This window comes from Salmo salar, chromosome 14 (genome assembly GCF_965601325.2).
Source record: "Salmo salar chromosome 14, fSalSal1, whole genome shotgun sequence".
In the NCBI taxonomy this organism is placed as follows: Eukaryota; Metazoa; Chordata; class Actinopteri; order Salmoniformes; family Salmonidae; genus Salmo; species Salmo salar.
In genome coordinates this window covers 27,443,601-27,458,312 of record NC_138304.1, presented here as the reverse complement: position 1 = coordinate 27,458,312, position 14,712 = coordinate 27,443,601, and the positions used below count along the sequence as shown (strand labels likewise).

At 38.5% G+C, this 14,712-nt stretch overlaps 1 protein-coding gene and 1 long non-coding RNA gene across 2 annotated transcripts in view; one reads left to right on the top strand and one right to left on the bottom strand.

Annotated features, from left to right (window-relative positions):
- The window catches only part of c14h10orf67 (chromosome 14 C10orf67 homolog), a 23,086-nt gene extending 14,704 nt beyond the window's left edge, over positions 1-8,382 (top strand). Inside the window, exons 10-16 of the mRNA XM_014140411.3 lie at positions 2,161-2,280; positions 2,387-2,475; positions 2,733-2,798; positions 2,966-3,053; positions 3,830-3,910; positions 3,994-4,087; positions 6,919-8,382. Coding sequence (XP_013995886.2) covers positions 2,161-2,280; positions 2,387-2,475; positions 2,733-2,798; positions 2,966-3,053; positions 3,830-3,910; positions 3,994-4,087; positions 6,919-7,040 — 660 coding nt within the window. The 3' untranslated portion in view covers positions 7,041-8,382. The remainder of the gene's footprint in view (positions 1-2,160; positions 2,281-2,386; positions 2,476-2,732; positions 2,799-2,965; positions 3,054-3,829; positions 3,911-3,993; positions 4,088-6,918) is intronic.
- LOC123726677 (uncharacterized) lies at positions 2,851-14,712 on the bottom strand. The gene is made up of 3 exons (XR_006758774.2): positions 14,588-14,712; positions 6,875-7,029; positions 2,851-3,046 (listed from the first exon to the last, which is right to left on the bottom strand). It is a non-coding gene; the product is annotated as an uncharacterized LOC123726677 (long non-coding RNA).

Here is a 14,712-nt window from a genome sequence, read left to right as displayed (position 1 = left end):
CTGTCTCAAGCCTTTATAATGAGACCTGAGTTAGTCCTTCAGATTATGGGAGCATACTCTTAAAGACACAATATGTAACATTTTCTGCTGTTCAATGAGCATTTAAAGGAATAATTATTGAGGAATATAACTTAACGCTTTTATGAGCATACATATCCCCAGCCCCACCCCTCTGCTTACAGAACAAAGTGGCAGGGTTAGGCTATTGATATTACAGATGCCTTTTTGATACAAAAGACAACCAGATATGTCTTGAGAGTCACAATTTGGTCTTTGAGGACTCTCAATTTCTTAAGAAAAGCCGATGTCCAGCAGTGACCTGACTTGACCTGACCTTCACACGCCCCAGACCATGTGCACTAAATCAGCTAACATGGCCATTCACAATGCTGCCTTAGGTTCTGATTATAACGGCCACTAGTTTGTTTAAAGCAACCATTGTTAGACCTGAGTTAGTGGGATGACTCAAAACATAGGGCCCCCCAGAGCCATATATATATATATATATATATAGAGAGAGAGAGAGTTCGGCAAGGTTTTAGGATGGCTGTCATGTTAGCTCCTGTATTCTCGGAATGTTAGTGATATAACAACACGAGCGCCACAGACAATTCCCTATAAAATGAACCTCTGTAAACAAGCAAAACTGAGCAGCGATTTTAAGACATTTTTATTGATTCATGATCATGTGTATCCAAGTTTGTTCTGTGTTGTGGTGTCAACAAATTGCATGTCTACTTTCACTGGATATCTTCATAGGTGTTCTAAAAACTATCAGAAATAAAAAGCACAATGCGTTTATAGCAACAGCTATAGAGGAGAAAGTGGCGTTCTCGGAACGTTCAGACAGAAACCTCATTAGCCCAACTCTCTCTCTCACTCTCTCGCTCGCTCTCTCTGTATATATATATATATAGGATAATGTGTATACACTACTGTTCAAAAGTTTGGGTTCACTTAGAATTGTCCTTGTTTTTGAAAGAAAAACAGCTTTTTTGTCCATTTAAAATAACATCAAATTGATCAGAAATACAGTGTAGACATTGTTAATGTTGTAAATGACTTTTGTAGCTGGAAATGGCTGATTTTTTATGGAATATCTACATAGGTGTACAGAGGCCCATTATCAGCAACCATCACTCCTGTGTTCCAATAGCACGTTGTGTTAGCTAATCCAAGTTTATAATTTTAAAATGCTAGTCGATCATTAGAAAACCCTTTTGCAATTATGTTAGCACAGCTGAAAACTGTTGTTCTGATTAAAGAAGCAATAAAACTGGCCTTCTTTAGACTAGTTGAGTATCTGGAGCATCAGCATTTGTGGGTTTGATTGCAGGCTCAAAATGGCCAGAAACTAAGAACTTTCTTCTGATACTCATCAGTGTATACTTGTTCTGAGAAATGAAGGCTATTCCATGCGAGAAATTGCCAAGAAACTGAAGATCTCGTACAATGCTGTGTACTACTCCCTTCACAGAACAGCGCAAACTGGCTCCTACCAGAATAGAAAGATGAGTGGGAGGCCCTGGTGCACAAGGAAAAGTACATTAGAGTGTCTAGTTTGAGAAACAGATGCCTCACAAGTCCTCAACTGGCAGCTTCATTAAACAGTACCCACAAAACACCAGTCTCAACATCAACAGTGAAGAGGCAACTTCGGGATGCTGGCATTCTAGGCAGAGTTGCAAAGAAAAAGCCATATCTCAGACTGGCCAATAAAAAGAAAGATTAAGATGGGCAAAAGAACACAGACACTGGACTGTTTCTCAAACTAGACACTCTAATGTACTTGTCCTCTTGCTCAGTTGTGCACCGGGGCCTCCCACTCCTCTTTCTATTCTAGTTAGAGCCAGTTTGTGCTGGCTCTAAACCTATCAATGTTACATTGAGCTGGGTGAGTGGAATATGAATTCCAGTCATACAATATGCTGTAATAGAAATAAGGCCATGCTCATGAAAAAATAATTGTCCTCCCTCGTCTTAAACGGCAACGACCGCACAGTACTGTGTGACTCTGGGGCCCCCCATTTTTAAATTGAGTTTGAAAATGGATAAAACACACAAGGGCCTCTAGAATCCTATTGTTCCTTTTTTCGCAACTGATGGTCAAGGGATAACAATGTGAGTTACCAAAACTGAATAGCCATGTTTTTATTTCAGAAACATGCTGTGGAAAAGGAAGTTAATGAGAAATTGAGTGCAGAGAAGGAGAAACAAAAAAGAGAAATGCTTGCTCAGGAAGTCATCTTAAAAGCTCAAGCAGCAGAAAAACAGCCTGTGGTAAGATTTGCTCTCCTCAGTATCCATACATGACATGATTTATACTAAGCAGGAGAAGAAAACCGCTGAACACATGATTGGAATCTTCACTAGTTTATTTCTATAGTTTCAGGTTGCTGAAGGGGGGGAGGAGTTGATCGAACAACTTAATGAGCTGAAAAAGATGGAGACCTTACAGAAACAAGATATAGAGAAGTATGTATCTACTTTATCTAATCTCATTTTGGGTTGGAAAGAAGGGACATGAATAGGTTAGACAATTACATGTTATTACTGCATTATCTACTAGTATTACAGTGTTGATGATTGCAGTGTTAAAGATCAGCCTTGATATAACATTTATAGTAGGATCACCTACCACGCTAATCTCAGTGCATGTCAGACTCTGTGCATCTGGCTCAACATGGGATTTAATTCGCTCACACTGTATTTTACTTTGTTGTTTACCAAAGACTCCAAAAGCAGTTGTTTCGCTGTAACGGAATATGGGAAAAGAAATTTGAGATTCTGAAGGCGAGGTATGTATGAATGTGTTTTAACTTTGATTTAGCGCATAGCAAATTGATCATAGAATGTCAATTGCATCTTTTATTCAATAAAAAAATATTGAGCCAGTTGACATTTTGTTTAATTATATTGAAATCTTGTTTTTGAGCAAATGTTTCTCTCAAACATCCATTGTAAGTTTCCATGCCATCAAAGATGAGATGTTCTTGCGACAGACGTTACAGCGGCAGGCAGCTTCACTGCAACATGCCTCAGTCAACTACATGGTGAGGAACAAAGCATTCATAATGAGATTTTAGGATGGGTTTTTGGGAAAGTGCATGTAAAGATGTATATTAATACATTTGGATAAAGGTAAGGGCAGTACAGTGATCTGAAAAGAGAATGTAGTAGGGATACAGTACATTTCACTGAGTATAAAATTCTAACCATTACATGGGCTTTGGCATGATTTTTGTCAGCCAATTCCATGGCTCAATCACCAGAGGAAACCAAAACCTGTGTAATACACACACCACACACACACACACACACACACACACACACACACACACACACACACACACACACACACACACACACACACACACACACACACACACCTCACTCACTCACTTATTCACTCACACATGCACACACACCCAGTCTTGTTTTTCACATGGGTACATCAGAGCACACAGATCAGAGTTTAAAAGGTGCAGCCCCATGTAGCCCCTCATTTAGTTCTCAATTGGATGTTGCTTAAGAATATTTATAGGTTTGGGTCCGGCTTTTTTGATTGTTTCCCCCTCTTTTCCACACATGGCTGTTCACCATGAGCAGTCAATCATTAGAAAGACAGTTAAGATGAAAGCTAAAGATGTTTCTCTAAAAGCTCACTGGTGTTAAGATTCTAATGCTATGGATGTGAGCTGCACAGTGCTATACACTGATCGCACTGCAAACCTATCACTCTAAGCATCAATGCAACCAATTGCATACAGTAGCCTGCTCCAATTATAAAGATATCTTGTGTTATGAATGTCTATTTTATTTCCTGTAGATAGACCGTGCTGGTTCTTACCAAAGTCCTGTGTACAATGGATTCAAAATGCCGAGCAGCTATGCCACAGGGATACCTCTGGTTTGTATCAAAAGAAAAAGGCAGAAATGTATTCTAACTTCTTGTGTGTTGGATTCTTCAGCTAAACGTGTTTTCCATGTCAGCCCAACATAGGTACTGGAGGTTTTCAGAAGATGGACAGGACCGGTGAGATCATGGACATCGGTGTGTTGAGTGGCAGAAGAACAGATTGTTCAGGTAACTCATTTAACCAACCACTAGGACCAAATCCTAACCTGAGACATGCATTCATAACTCGAACTTTGAAGCTTAAGTTCCATTGTCATTGATGCAAGGATGTGCTTCTAATGTTTGGATTCAGCCCCAACATGTCAAATAAGAAATGACCTAAATACCTTTAGAAAAGACATTCAGGAATGGATTATTTCAGTATCCCTGAAGGTGTATTGTTTTCAATAAAGCGACATGGTTACTACCTATATGCAAAGACCTATATTTACTGTCCCAACACACAGTGTAACTTGCCTGATGAAAAATTACTTTGAGTTCATATAGATACATGTCCATTTGCCTTTGGAAATGGATTACAGATGTATAGGATTGGGATCCCTTGTTAATGTGGTATCAGGAGTGACAGAAACAGGAATTAACCTGGCTAAGCTCCCTTTAATCTTCCTGTTTGTGCACTATTGACTTTCTGATAATTGGGATCCCCACTAATGAGCTTAGCAGACATGACTAGGCTAGATAAGTAGGAGGCTTAATTCCTTCTGTCAATATGAAAGCTCTCTCTCAGACAGAACTATCTGACGCACAGAAGCGAACAAATTAATCTGATAGATTACTCTGTCGTCCTGCTGAAATATGTAGCCTAAACAATCCAATAACCTAAGAAAATATGTCTGTGTCATTAGGACTAGCTACTTCCTCCTTTCCCTTGAACACTTTTTAATGTCACAGATATGATATTATTCAAATGACTTAGACACTGTGTAACTTTTGGTTAAATGTATCCATTCAAATTCGATAGCAAACATGGATATACATTTTATAATTAATAGTTTATTATGATTAGCTGTATCACTGTTAGTTGTAGTTGTGTTAATTCATGTTTTTAGTGATTTTATATCAGGTAATTTATTTGTATATTGGTAAGTTTATTTGTATGTTCTGTGAGGTTTTATGACTTGGTCTAGCCCTGTCCAAGTGTCCATTGATACAGACCTAGCTTTGTGTGAGAGGTCCAAAGGGCCCGCTGATGCAATAGCGTAGAGTCAACATGGCTGACAAACAGCATGGTGGAGGGTGACAAAGTTGAAAAGCCACTGGTCTTCAGACCGATTGGTCTGTGGGCAATGACCTCTACATCATGCATCCAGCCCCTGACTAAACCATGGGAATTTAGCCCATAGATCACCATTGACACTCCATAATTGAAACATTGGAGATAAGGCACCAGCCAGCATACAGGTCTTGACACTTAGTAAGAGTTGGCAAACACTGTTGTCACACATCAGATTATGTTTATTCTGTGGGTCAGTAATCTAAGATGGTCTGAATGATTTTGGCCCTATATTGCACGCTCGTGCTCTGTGTCGTGCTCTTTGATTGCTGACCAGTTGAGTGGAAAGGGTTCACATACTGAGTAAGTGGTGGGCTTCCAATAAACAAGGAACTTATATTAAATTGCTCATAAAACAGGCTAAGCTTTAGGCAGTGATTTGAAATGTTTGTATAATTGTTGATCATGTCTGTCACTTATACATTTTAAATAGGCCTAACTGTAGTTGTTCTTATTAATATAAATTCATATTATATTTATGCATATTGCTTTAAACATACTTTTGTCTTTATTAGCAATAAGGACCCAGTGTTTGCTTGTAATCTGTATAACATTCCAAGAACATTTTAATCTAAACACATACAAGTTAATGGTATCTAAAACAAAATGTTAAAAGGGTACACATTTTATATTTTTATGGCAAGCAGTTTTAAAATGCTAAGTGAATTTACCCCAAAAAATATCTTCAAAAAAGGGTTGTTAGAAGAACATACAAGGCTAATACATTTTGTCCGTCTTTGTCAGTGAATACGTCTGGCCCCCATATGCTTCAGTACAAAGCTATGTGAATAAGGCATTTACAAACCCAGGCCTACCGCATTAAACTCTATTACAATCTTTGTTCATGGTAAGTTATCAGTCTCAATTAATCAACTTCAACAATGGGAATTGTGATGTGTTCAAGCACCCTGAAACCTCTAGGTCAGTAGAAGGGCACATCAGAGCCCCGTTCTCAATTCAGCATCCTTTTCATTTTATTGCCTTTTCCAAGTCTTAAAACATTGTTTACCTATATACAATTTTCATATTTGAATAACTACTACAAATAGAAGCAAGCAAATAAACCAAAAAAGATTAGAGAAAGAGCCTAAATGTTCTTTATTCAAGGGCCTCATTGGCTTTCTAGTTAATAAAAAGTATCCTAGTCACTCCCTAAGGACCATGTCCTCTGTGCTGCAATGTGAATGGTATTGTTATGGCCATTCCTCTGCTGTTGAAAGGGGGTAACCACTGGTTTGATTCAGTTACACGGTTTAGTAAAGTTCCCCCTCCCACTGCCTTGGGGTCTATGGAGCGTCCATGACCTGTTTAGAATTGGCCAGGGAGATGTCATGTCGCCCCTCCCATGGGCAGTACCCAAATTCATGTTATTGGTAAAAAAAATTACTTGGGATGGTGAAACCACTGCTTTTGAATCAGAATTTGTTGAACCGGACAAGAAAAATACACATTGTAAAGGTGGGAATCAATCCACAAGGATGGATCAATAGTCCAGAATAAAAGTGTCAATGATCTTTGAAATAAGAAATAATACCCCAAAAAATGTAAACATTTGTGAAATGCTTTACTGCACACATTGACTTTCGTTGCAAGATTATACATCCTTCTCACGTCATCCTGTAGGTTTAGAACAATGATAATATCAGAATCATAATGACAGTTGTTTTAACGGTTTAACTTACAGTCCATGATGCCAATAAAGTAATGCCACATTATTTTATTGTAGAATCCCAGATGGAATCAGGAGATGAAGAGGAGCTGTGTGGAATTCTTCCTCTTCCTGGCCCTCTGTCCCATACCAGGCAAACAGCATCCCTCACATCTGCAATCTGCACCCCTTCAAAATGACAAACCTATACCAACATTTATGCTTTACAGACAATTAAACAAATTAGAAAGTTACATACATATCTGATGCATTTCAGTAGCCTAAGGCTGCATTTACATAGGCAGCCCAGTTCTGATCTTTTTCCCACTAATTGGTCTTTTGACCAATCACATTAGATCTTTTCACATCAGATATTTTTCAGAGCTGATCTATTGGTCAAAAGACCAATTAGTGAAAAAAGATCAGAATTAGTCTGCCTAATTTTTCTCTCTGCCCCATGTAATATGTGTACGGTTGCAGTAAATCAGCTTTAAAACAGCAAGATTTTCTTTCATCCTCATTGGCAAAATGTGTAGATTTGTAGGAAGTTAACAGTTTTTTTTGTGGGGCTTGCTCAGACCTTGCTTGGGGGGCCCGCGAAACTGTGGTACACCACTAATCCAGCCAGCCACATCTCACTTTCCCAGGCTGCATTCAGAAAAAAAGCCAAACCCCCACAGTCCGCTGCTGCAGGCCCCTTTCATGCCAAACCTCATGACATTAAACGACAGGCTTATAATCAATTAGCAATTTCTCCTTCAATTGGATGTCATTTATTACTGATGATGGTTAGAATATGACTCTCTTTCACTGTCCCACAGTCCTCTTTATAAACATTATGTGATTATACATTAACTCCTTGTTATTTTCAACAGTCCATCATTTGGTGACTTTAATAAGACACTTTTACATTCTAGCCGGTCATTCAGTAAAACACTATGGGCTGTAGGGTAACCATGTTGTCATAGAAACTGCTGGCATATATATTATGTCCCTTAAAAGTCTCAGGAGGGTTTCTTACTCGGGACGTTTGCCTCTTTCAGAGCTTCTGCTTTGGTTGTAAGACAACAAAGTGGGGAATTTTTGTTGGACTTAAAGTAATTGCTTTCATTAAATGCTGGATAAATAGAAATTGCTGGTATGGTGGAGTCCAGCAGAGTTTCAGCATACAGGGTTAATCAGAGTAAGTGCTGGCTGGAAACCTTCCCAAAACCATGGCTCTCAGCCATCTAAACAAGTCCCCAAGTTTATGGTCACTTAGTACAGAACTACTCAGTTCAAGCTTTACCATTTTATTCAACTCTTTGGAATAGAATGTGAAAACTGATTGTTTATAGCACAAGTTGAATAGACCCACTGTCTGCAAGTTATACAATCCCTTCAAATTATAATAATATATGTATTTGTCATTATTGATTTACACCTTGCACCATCTTTTACTCAACCTGTATAGTCTACTTTACTGAATATCTTTGAAGTATATATGGTAACTTTTTGTAAATATATACCAGTTCTTCCATTAAAATATTATCAGAATGTAAACCCGAACTTCTTGTCTTTTGAAATGTAACCATTTTGTTTTCACATAAAGCTGAATTTATCCGAAACGTTTTGTGCCACTTGAATCTCAGCTGCATTTGTCTTGCAAATGCATCCCTGCTGCGCAATGCTTAGAATAGGAAAAGAGATCAGTTGGACAGCAGTGAAGTTCAAACCAGCGAACAACTAAAGGGCCTGTTTCATAGATTTCCTTTTGTGAATATTAAAACGAGACCTGGTGAAAAATGATGCATGCTTTTACACTTCTGGAACCTGGCAACTGAGGGGAGAAAAAAAACTTTGAAGAGCTAAATCTTGGAGAAGAAAAGAGCTGGACACATTTAGCAGGATTGCAACGAGTTTTGTGTCCCAGGCGCATGACGTGCATCACGGAAACATATTGTATCGAAATAGTTTTGAGGAGAATACTGGGGATGAAAGAGAAAGGGTCTCTTTGATCAGCGCCCTGGGGTCCCCGCTCCCCGAATGCGCTCAGACTGACTGCAAGGCGTTATTCACTTTCAGCTAGACACACTTACATTGCCTATGAATGAAATTAGCATATTTGTAATTTATCACATTTTTTTCAACCTTTTTGTTTCGTTACTCAAGGTAAAAAGTAGACTAAATGAAAGTAGATCAATCATCAACGGAGAGAGAGGGAGAGAGCCAAGCAATTCAGTTTCCCAAAAGGGGGAGAACGTTATCAAAACTCAGTTTGATGATATGTGAAACAAATGTGTTTCCAGCATAACTTTAAAAAAAATAAAAATTATTGACACTTTCAAACTGTTTGTCGTGGAAATGTCATAATAGGCCAACTTTTATTTAAATTTGGAATCAGAAACCTTAGGCTACATTATTAGTCTACAAACCTAACTGTCAGGAATCAATCAGGTCTACCCAAAAAGTGAAATATCTTATAATTACGTTTATGGGAAATGTAATGGCATGACAATTATTATCATTAAACTTTCTAGGACGTATGCCTATAGGAAAATATATAAACGTTTAAAATCAAACGCGTTGTCCTGTGAACGTCCAACCCATATGGTCACTGGATCCTTGGCGTGAAAGAGCGTTAATGAAAGGACTCTAATATTTCATATGGGGCACGCAAAAGCTGTGCAAAATGCCTCTCATATTAAGCACAATATCCACCACTCTTTCAGTCGAACAAAGATCATAGCAAGACGTCTTTATGGCTAATTCAGTCAAAAGCCCATCTCCCATTCCCCCGTGGAAAGGTCAGTGTTGTTGTGTTTGGTCCACCAAGGGGGCTTTTTCAGCCGAGAGTCCAAGCCAGCTGTCTCTGTCATAGTCCAGCTATTGGGAGAGCGCACACTCTCATGCTTGTTATATTGCTATAGGTCTACTGATTCAAACATTTTGCAATATAGAAATAAGTTTACTTTTGTTAAACAAAGTCCCCAACATAATTAAACAGGAGGTATAGTTTGTCGAGTTTTTCTAAATAATAAATGTTAAAATGTTATTGGAATCTTTAGAGGAATACCACTCAGATATGCTGTACTATTATCATAAAATGTCAATGTATCTCAAGTAGGCATAGGTGCTAAGGCCTGTATGCTTCCCACTTCATGAAATACTTAGAATGTTACGCACAGTTATATATATTTTCACCCATGAAAACATGGTTGACATCAACATGCCAATGAACAGAAGATAGACCACATAAGAAGATGAAGAGAGAATTACTGATACAGTAATAGATGTGCTCATTTTTGTTCTATATTTCGCTGATATAGACTAGGCTTCACCTCAATTGTTTGCTTATCCGTTACAGTCAAGACGTCCTCTCATTTTCAGTCTGATCTCACGCTCCATCAAACATCACTCTCGCTCCATCAAACATGACTCTCACTGAGATTTCACCCACTCAATGAGCCACTCACAAAAGTCAGCGTCTTTTGTCAGTACAAGATCACATTCAAGTATTATTTATTGAACGTCTTGGTTTAAATTGATTAAACAATGTTAAAATACGGTACATGCTGAGTGGTGGTTTTAGATGCCTCTCATTTGTGCGCTCATCTGAATGTGCCAAATTATATCCTTAATATATGCACATAATTATCATAATTTAAGGTATGTGCGCGTAAACGTCAGTGCATATTAAGAATCGGCTATGAAACTATCCATTACACGTAAAAGTATTGGATTGGTATTTTTATTTAACCATCATGAATCTATAACGACATGAGCTAAAATACCAACCCTCCATAATTAAAATACTTTTTTTGGCTATAGACTAATGTAATATGGGGTAACGTTAACACTCTACTACTGCGTATAGAAAATGTATGTTAGCTAACCAAAGCCTATATAACTGAAATATTAACAACTAACGAACAATTGACGAACAAGGACCATGTACAAGACGTGGGTATTTAAGTCTAGAACCGGTCTAGGCGTAAAAGAACAGAGAAGCTCTCCATTAGCACCCTTACATTCACCTGTCCATTCATAGCCGAGGATATAGCTCCATGCGCAAAACGGTCACGATTTTGGTGTATTTATTTCCTCCCTTTGGGTCTACAGTTAGGCCTACGATAGTTTTCATCATTAAATGGGGTTCATTTTTCAGGGAAGGTTATAAATGTACCTTGCACCATCTTGTACTCGCGCGCATTGGGGACACTTGTTGCCTCGATCACGTTTGTCTATTGAGAAGTGAAATATCCCCTAAAACACACAAGTTACCATCTCGAGGGCTTCCCCAGTACAAAAGACTGGTGCCTTAGCACTATATGCTTAATGGATTTAGCCGTGGAGGCTTTAATAAAGGTAAAACGCGGTCTTTTAAAAGTTGGAAAGGGTCCTTTATTTGCTTTAGATGGAGTACTTGCGCACAAACCAAAGCGCGCCTGGGCATTGACTCGTCCTTTCTTTCAGGAAGCAAAGCGACCACCATAGCTTGTTTCATTACAGCATAAGCTTTTCATCACCCTGCTTTGTTCTGAATGAAAGTAATGCTGTGAATTAAAGAAATGACAATATTTTCTATCAGCTTGAAAGTCCAAGAGAAGGGCCCTCGAGCTTGGCAAAAATCAGGCACATCATTCATCATGTCACCCCGCACCTGTGGTCTTGGCATTGAAAGTACACAAACCTATTCCTATTAACCTAATTATTCAAAAACGCCACAATGGTTGAAATAGAGCAGGTTGAAGTCTGTTTATTGGTCGTAAATGTTTTTTTTTAAGATCTCCCCAACCTCTTTGTTAGTTCGGCGCGGAGTCCGCCTCTTCCTTTCAGACAGGAGTAGCCCTGGAGTTTTCCATTTTCAATCGTAACATCTGCTTAATCTTACGGATCAAAATATGGAGACAAAACATATGTAATGGAGATTTGTAAAATCCTGGTAATGAGTTATTAACAGGAGAAAACAATGGCGCAGGATGGAGAGAGCCTTACGGTAACAAGAGTCGCCAAATGAAACGCCTGACATTTTCCTTGTTGGTAAATGGAACCTGTTTGAACGCCAGGTGATGGTAAGAAAATCAATGTCCTTAGGAACCAGGCTAGCTCTAAGTCCTTTTTTCTACTTGAAAAAATTAGCAGACATAAATTTAATTGGCTTATCAAGGCACAGCAAAAGGCCGCAGTCTAATTGCCTGCAGATAGACCGGGGGACAAAACGAGATTGAATGTTTGCTGTATCGTAATAAAGCTTTCAATCCAAGTGTATCATTGAAAATGTGTTTTATTATAACAAAACGTCATGCTTTACAGTTCCCATTTTGTATCTAGACAATGGTTTGGGACATTAAAGACGAGAAAACCATGCCAACACGTATTGGAGACATTGTAAGGACCTCTCTCTTTACTTGTTTTAAGCAGCTGCTGTCCAGGACCCAGAAGCACAAAAATAACAAGTTTGAAATACCAGGTGCATCCTATAAGAACGTCGACGGGGATGGATATGTTACAGCCTAGTACATGTGAGTAATAAAGATATCATTTGGATTGTAAGGCGTCTCCACGCCATGTAAAAGGAGAGGCGCCTGGGCAGCGCGTTCTCTGGCAACCTCGCCCTTCCCTCCATGGGTCTCTGTACTCATTAACCCGGGCCAAGTCCTACACTCTTAGAAAAAAACATTCTGGATAGAACCAAAAAGGGTTCTATGCTTTCTTCATATATAGCACCCCTTAATGTTCTATATAGAACCTAAATTGGGTTCCATAGAGAACCCCAATATATAGAGCCAATTTTGGTTCAGTGAAGAAGAACCCATGGGGTTCTGATCAAAGAATCCTACAAAAGCGTTATATATAGAACCTTTAGGGATGTCATATATGAAGCAACCTTTTTGGTTCTATCCATAACTTTTTTTTCTAAGAGTATAACACCTGTTGGCTAGCTAAGTCCTAACATCCAGAGTACCACAATAATCTATTTTCAATTATCACTGGTACGTGAATATGGTTTTTAATCATCATTTTGGGCCATTTGAACATTTTGGCACTTGGTGCGACAGGATTTATACGGCTACCCACGAGGTTTACACTGCCCATGGGGCAGACTCAACTGGTGCTTGTTCAACCTCAACCTCGCAGCTGGTACCCCGATGCCACCGTGGAGATACATTCATGAAAACGCGGGAGTTCGGGGGATTTAAAGACTGAGGCCATATTTTTATGCGCGATAATCCAAAGTATGAGCAGATTTACAGTTTATGAGAATCTTATTAGGCGTCCTTCCCAGTGCTTACCATACGCTTATTTGAGGATTATTATAGTATTATAGACAATGAATACAATGCGTTTAATCATTTTTACTTTCATCTGATTAATAGAGATATGACTGAAATATGTTGGATATTATAATGTAGCCTACTTTCATGAAATAATATTCTTAGTGGTTGGTTTTCCAATATAGCCGAATTATTTGTAATTCTAACACTTGTCATTATTAACCTAGAACTGCTTTTTGTTTTATATTTCTTCATATCTTTGATCTTCTACAATGTATGTTGAGTTGCATGCAAACTGATGCGCATAGGGCTGCGCTTGGTCATGGACACCCTTGTGCGTAATTTCTATTTTTTGCAACAACTTTTAAATGGTAAAGATAGGCTATATATTTGATTTAAAAAATACACCAACACGTGTTCATTATGAAGAGTGTTGATATAATTGACAGTGAACAATGTCATAACACATCCATAAACCTCGTATTTTTCTTTTTGCCAAGAGGGCAGACAGACAGACCGACACCGTGGAATTACTTGGGTCTATACGACTACCGCGCTAATAACATAAGGCTGTTTCTATGGCTTGTGACACATTTACTGACCATAAACTTGCCTTGCATGCCAAAGCACCTCCGCCAGTCTGCAACAGGTAGTCAACGGCTACCCAAATGCTATAGGGAATTGCAAGCCTTTTCAGTATCACTAACTTATTCTGAACCAAATTGGAGCTTGGTATGGTTTTCCAATGTTTAGCCGAGTAAGAAAAGGAATAAAACCTGTCAGCCTGTAAATGGTGCTCTTTTAAGCCTTTGCCAAGACCAAGCACAAGAGTGACAAGATAGAGACCCAAGTGTTTCACTGCTTAAGCCCTTCCCTTCCGCTTGATTGGTATTGCACCAAAGGATGTTTTGAGGGGTTTTGAACTGTGCTTGCACACAAAACCACAATCGCTCAAAAGCATTAGGTGCGACCAAACAATGATGCTACTGTTGTTTTATTGTTCTCTGCCACTTCACCAAATTAAATTTAAATGTTGCCCCCGACAAAATAGATGAAGACCAGCTACAAGACTTTCTGGGTCCTTTATTAAGTTTAAGGCTGACTTGCGAACATTTGACTTTCTAATGAATGTAATGAGATTACATGGTCTCTTGTGTGGTGTCTAGGACGCGGATAACTGCGTTGTTAATGAGGCGGTAATGCAATAAGAGATGGGATTATAGGTCGGTCCACTGAGATTCCTAAAAAGCACATGCACTGAAAACTTGTCAAAATATTGAACTGGAGAGTTTCAAGTTAGAAAAAAGCACATATCTCATTATTTAGGAACAAATTCGAGTAGGGTAATAATATTATCCATAACAATAATACAATAACTATGCATAATAATAATAATAATAAGAAGAAGAAGAATACTTGTAATAATAATAATAATAATACTTAGAAGAAAATAATCGAAATGCAAAGACTAATACAGAAAATGAATATACCTTTCTCTTTCCCCATCCGAAATGCAAGTGTTATCCGAAATGCTCTTAGCCAGATGGTTGAATGAATGTGTGTTTGCAAGTTTGGGCATAGGCATATATCTGGGCTACCACTACATAAATGGGGG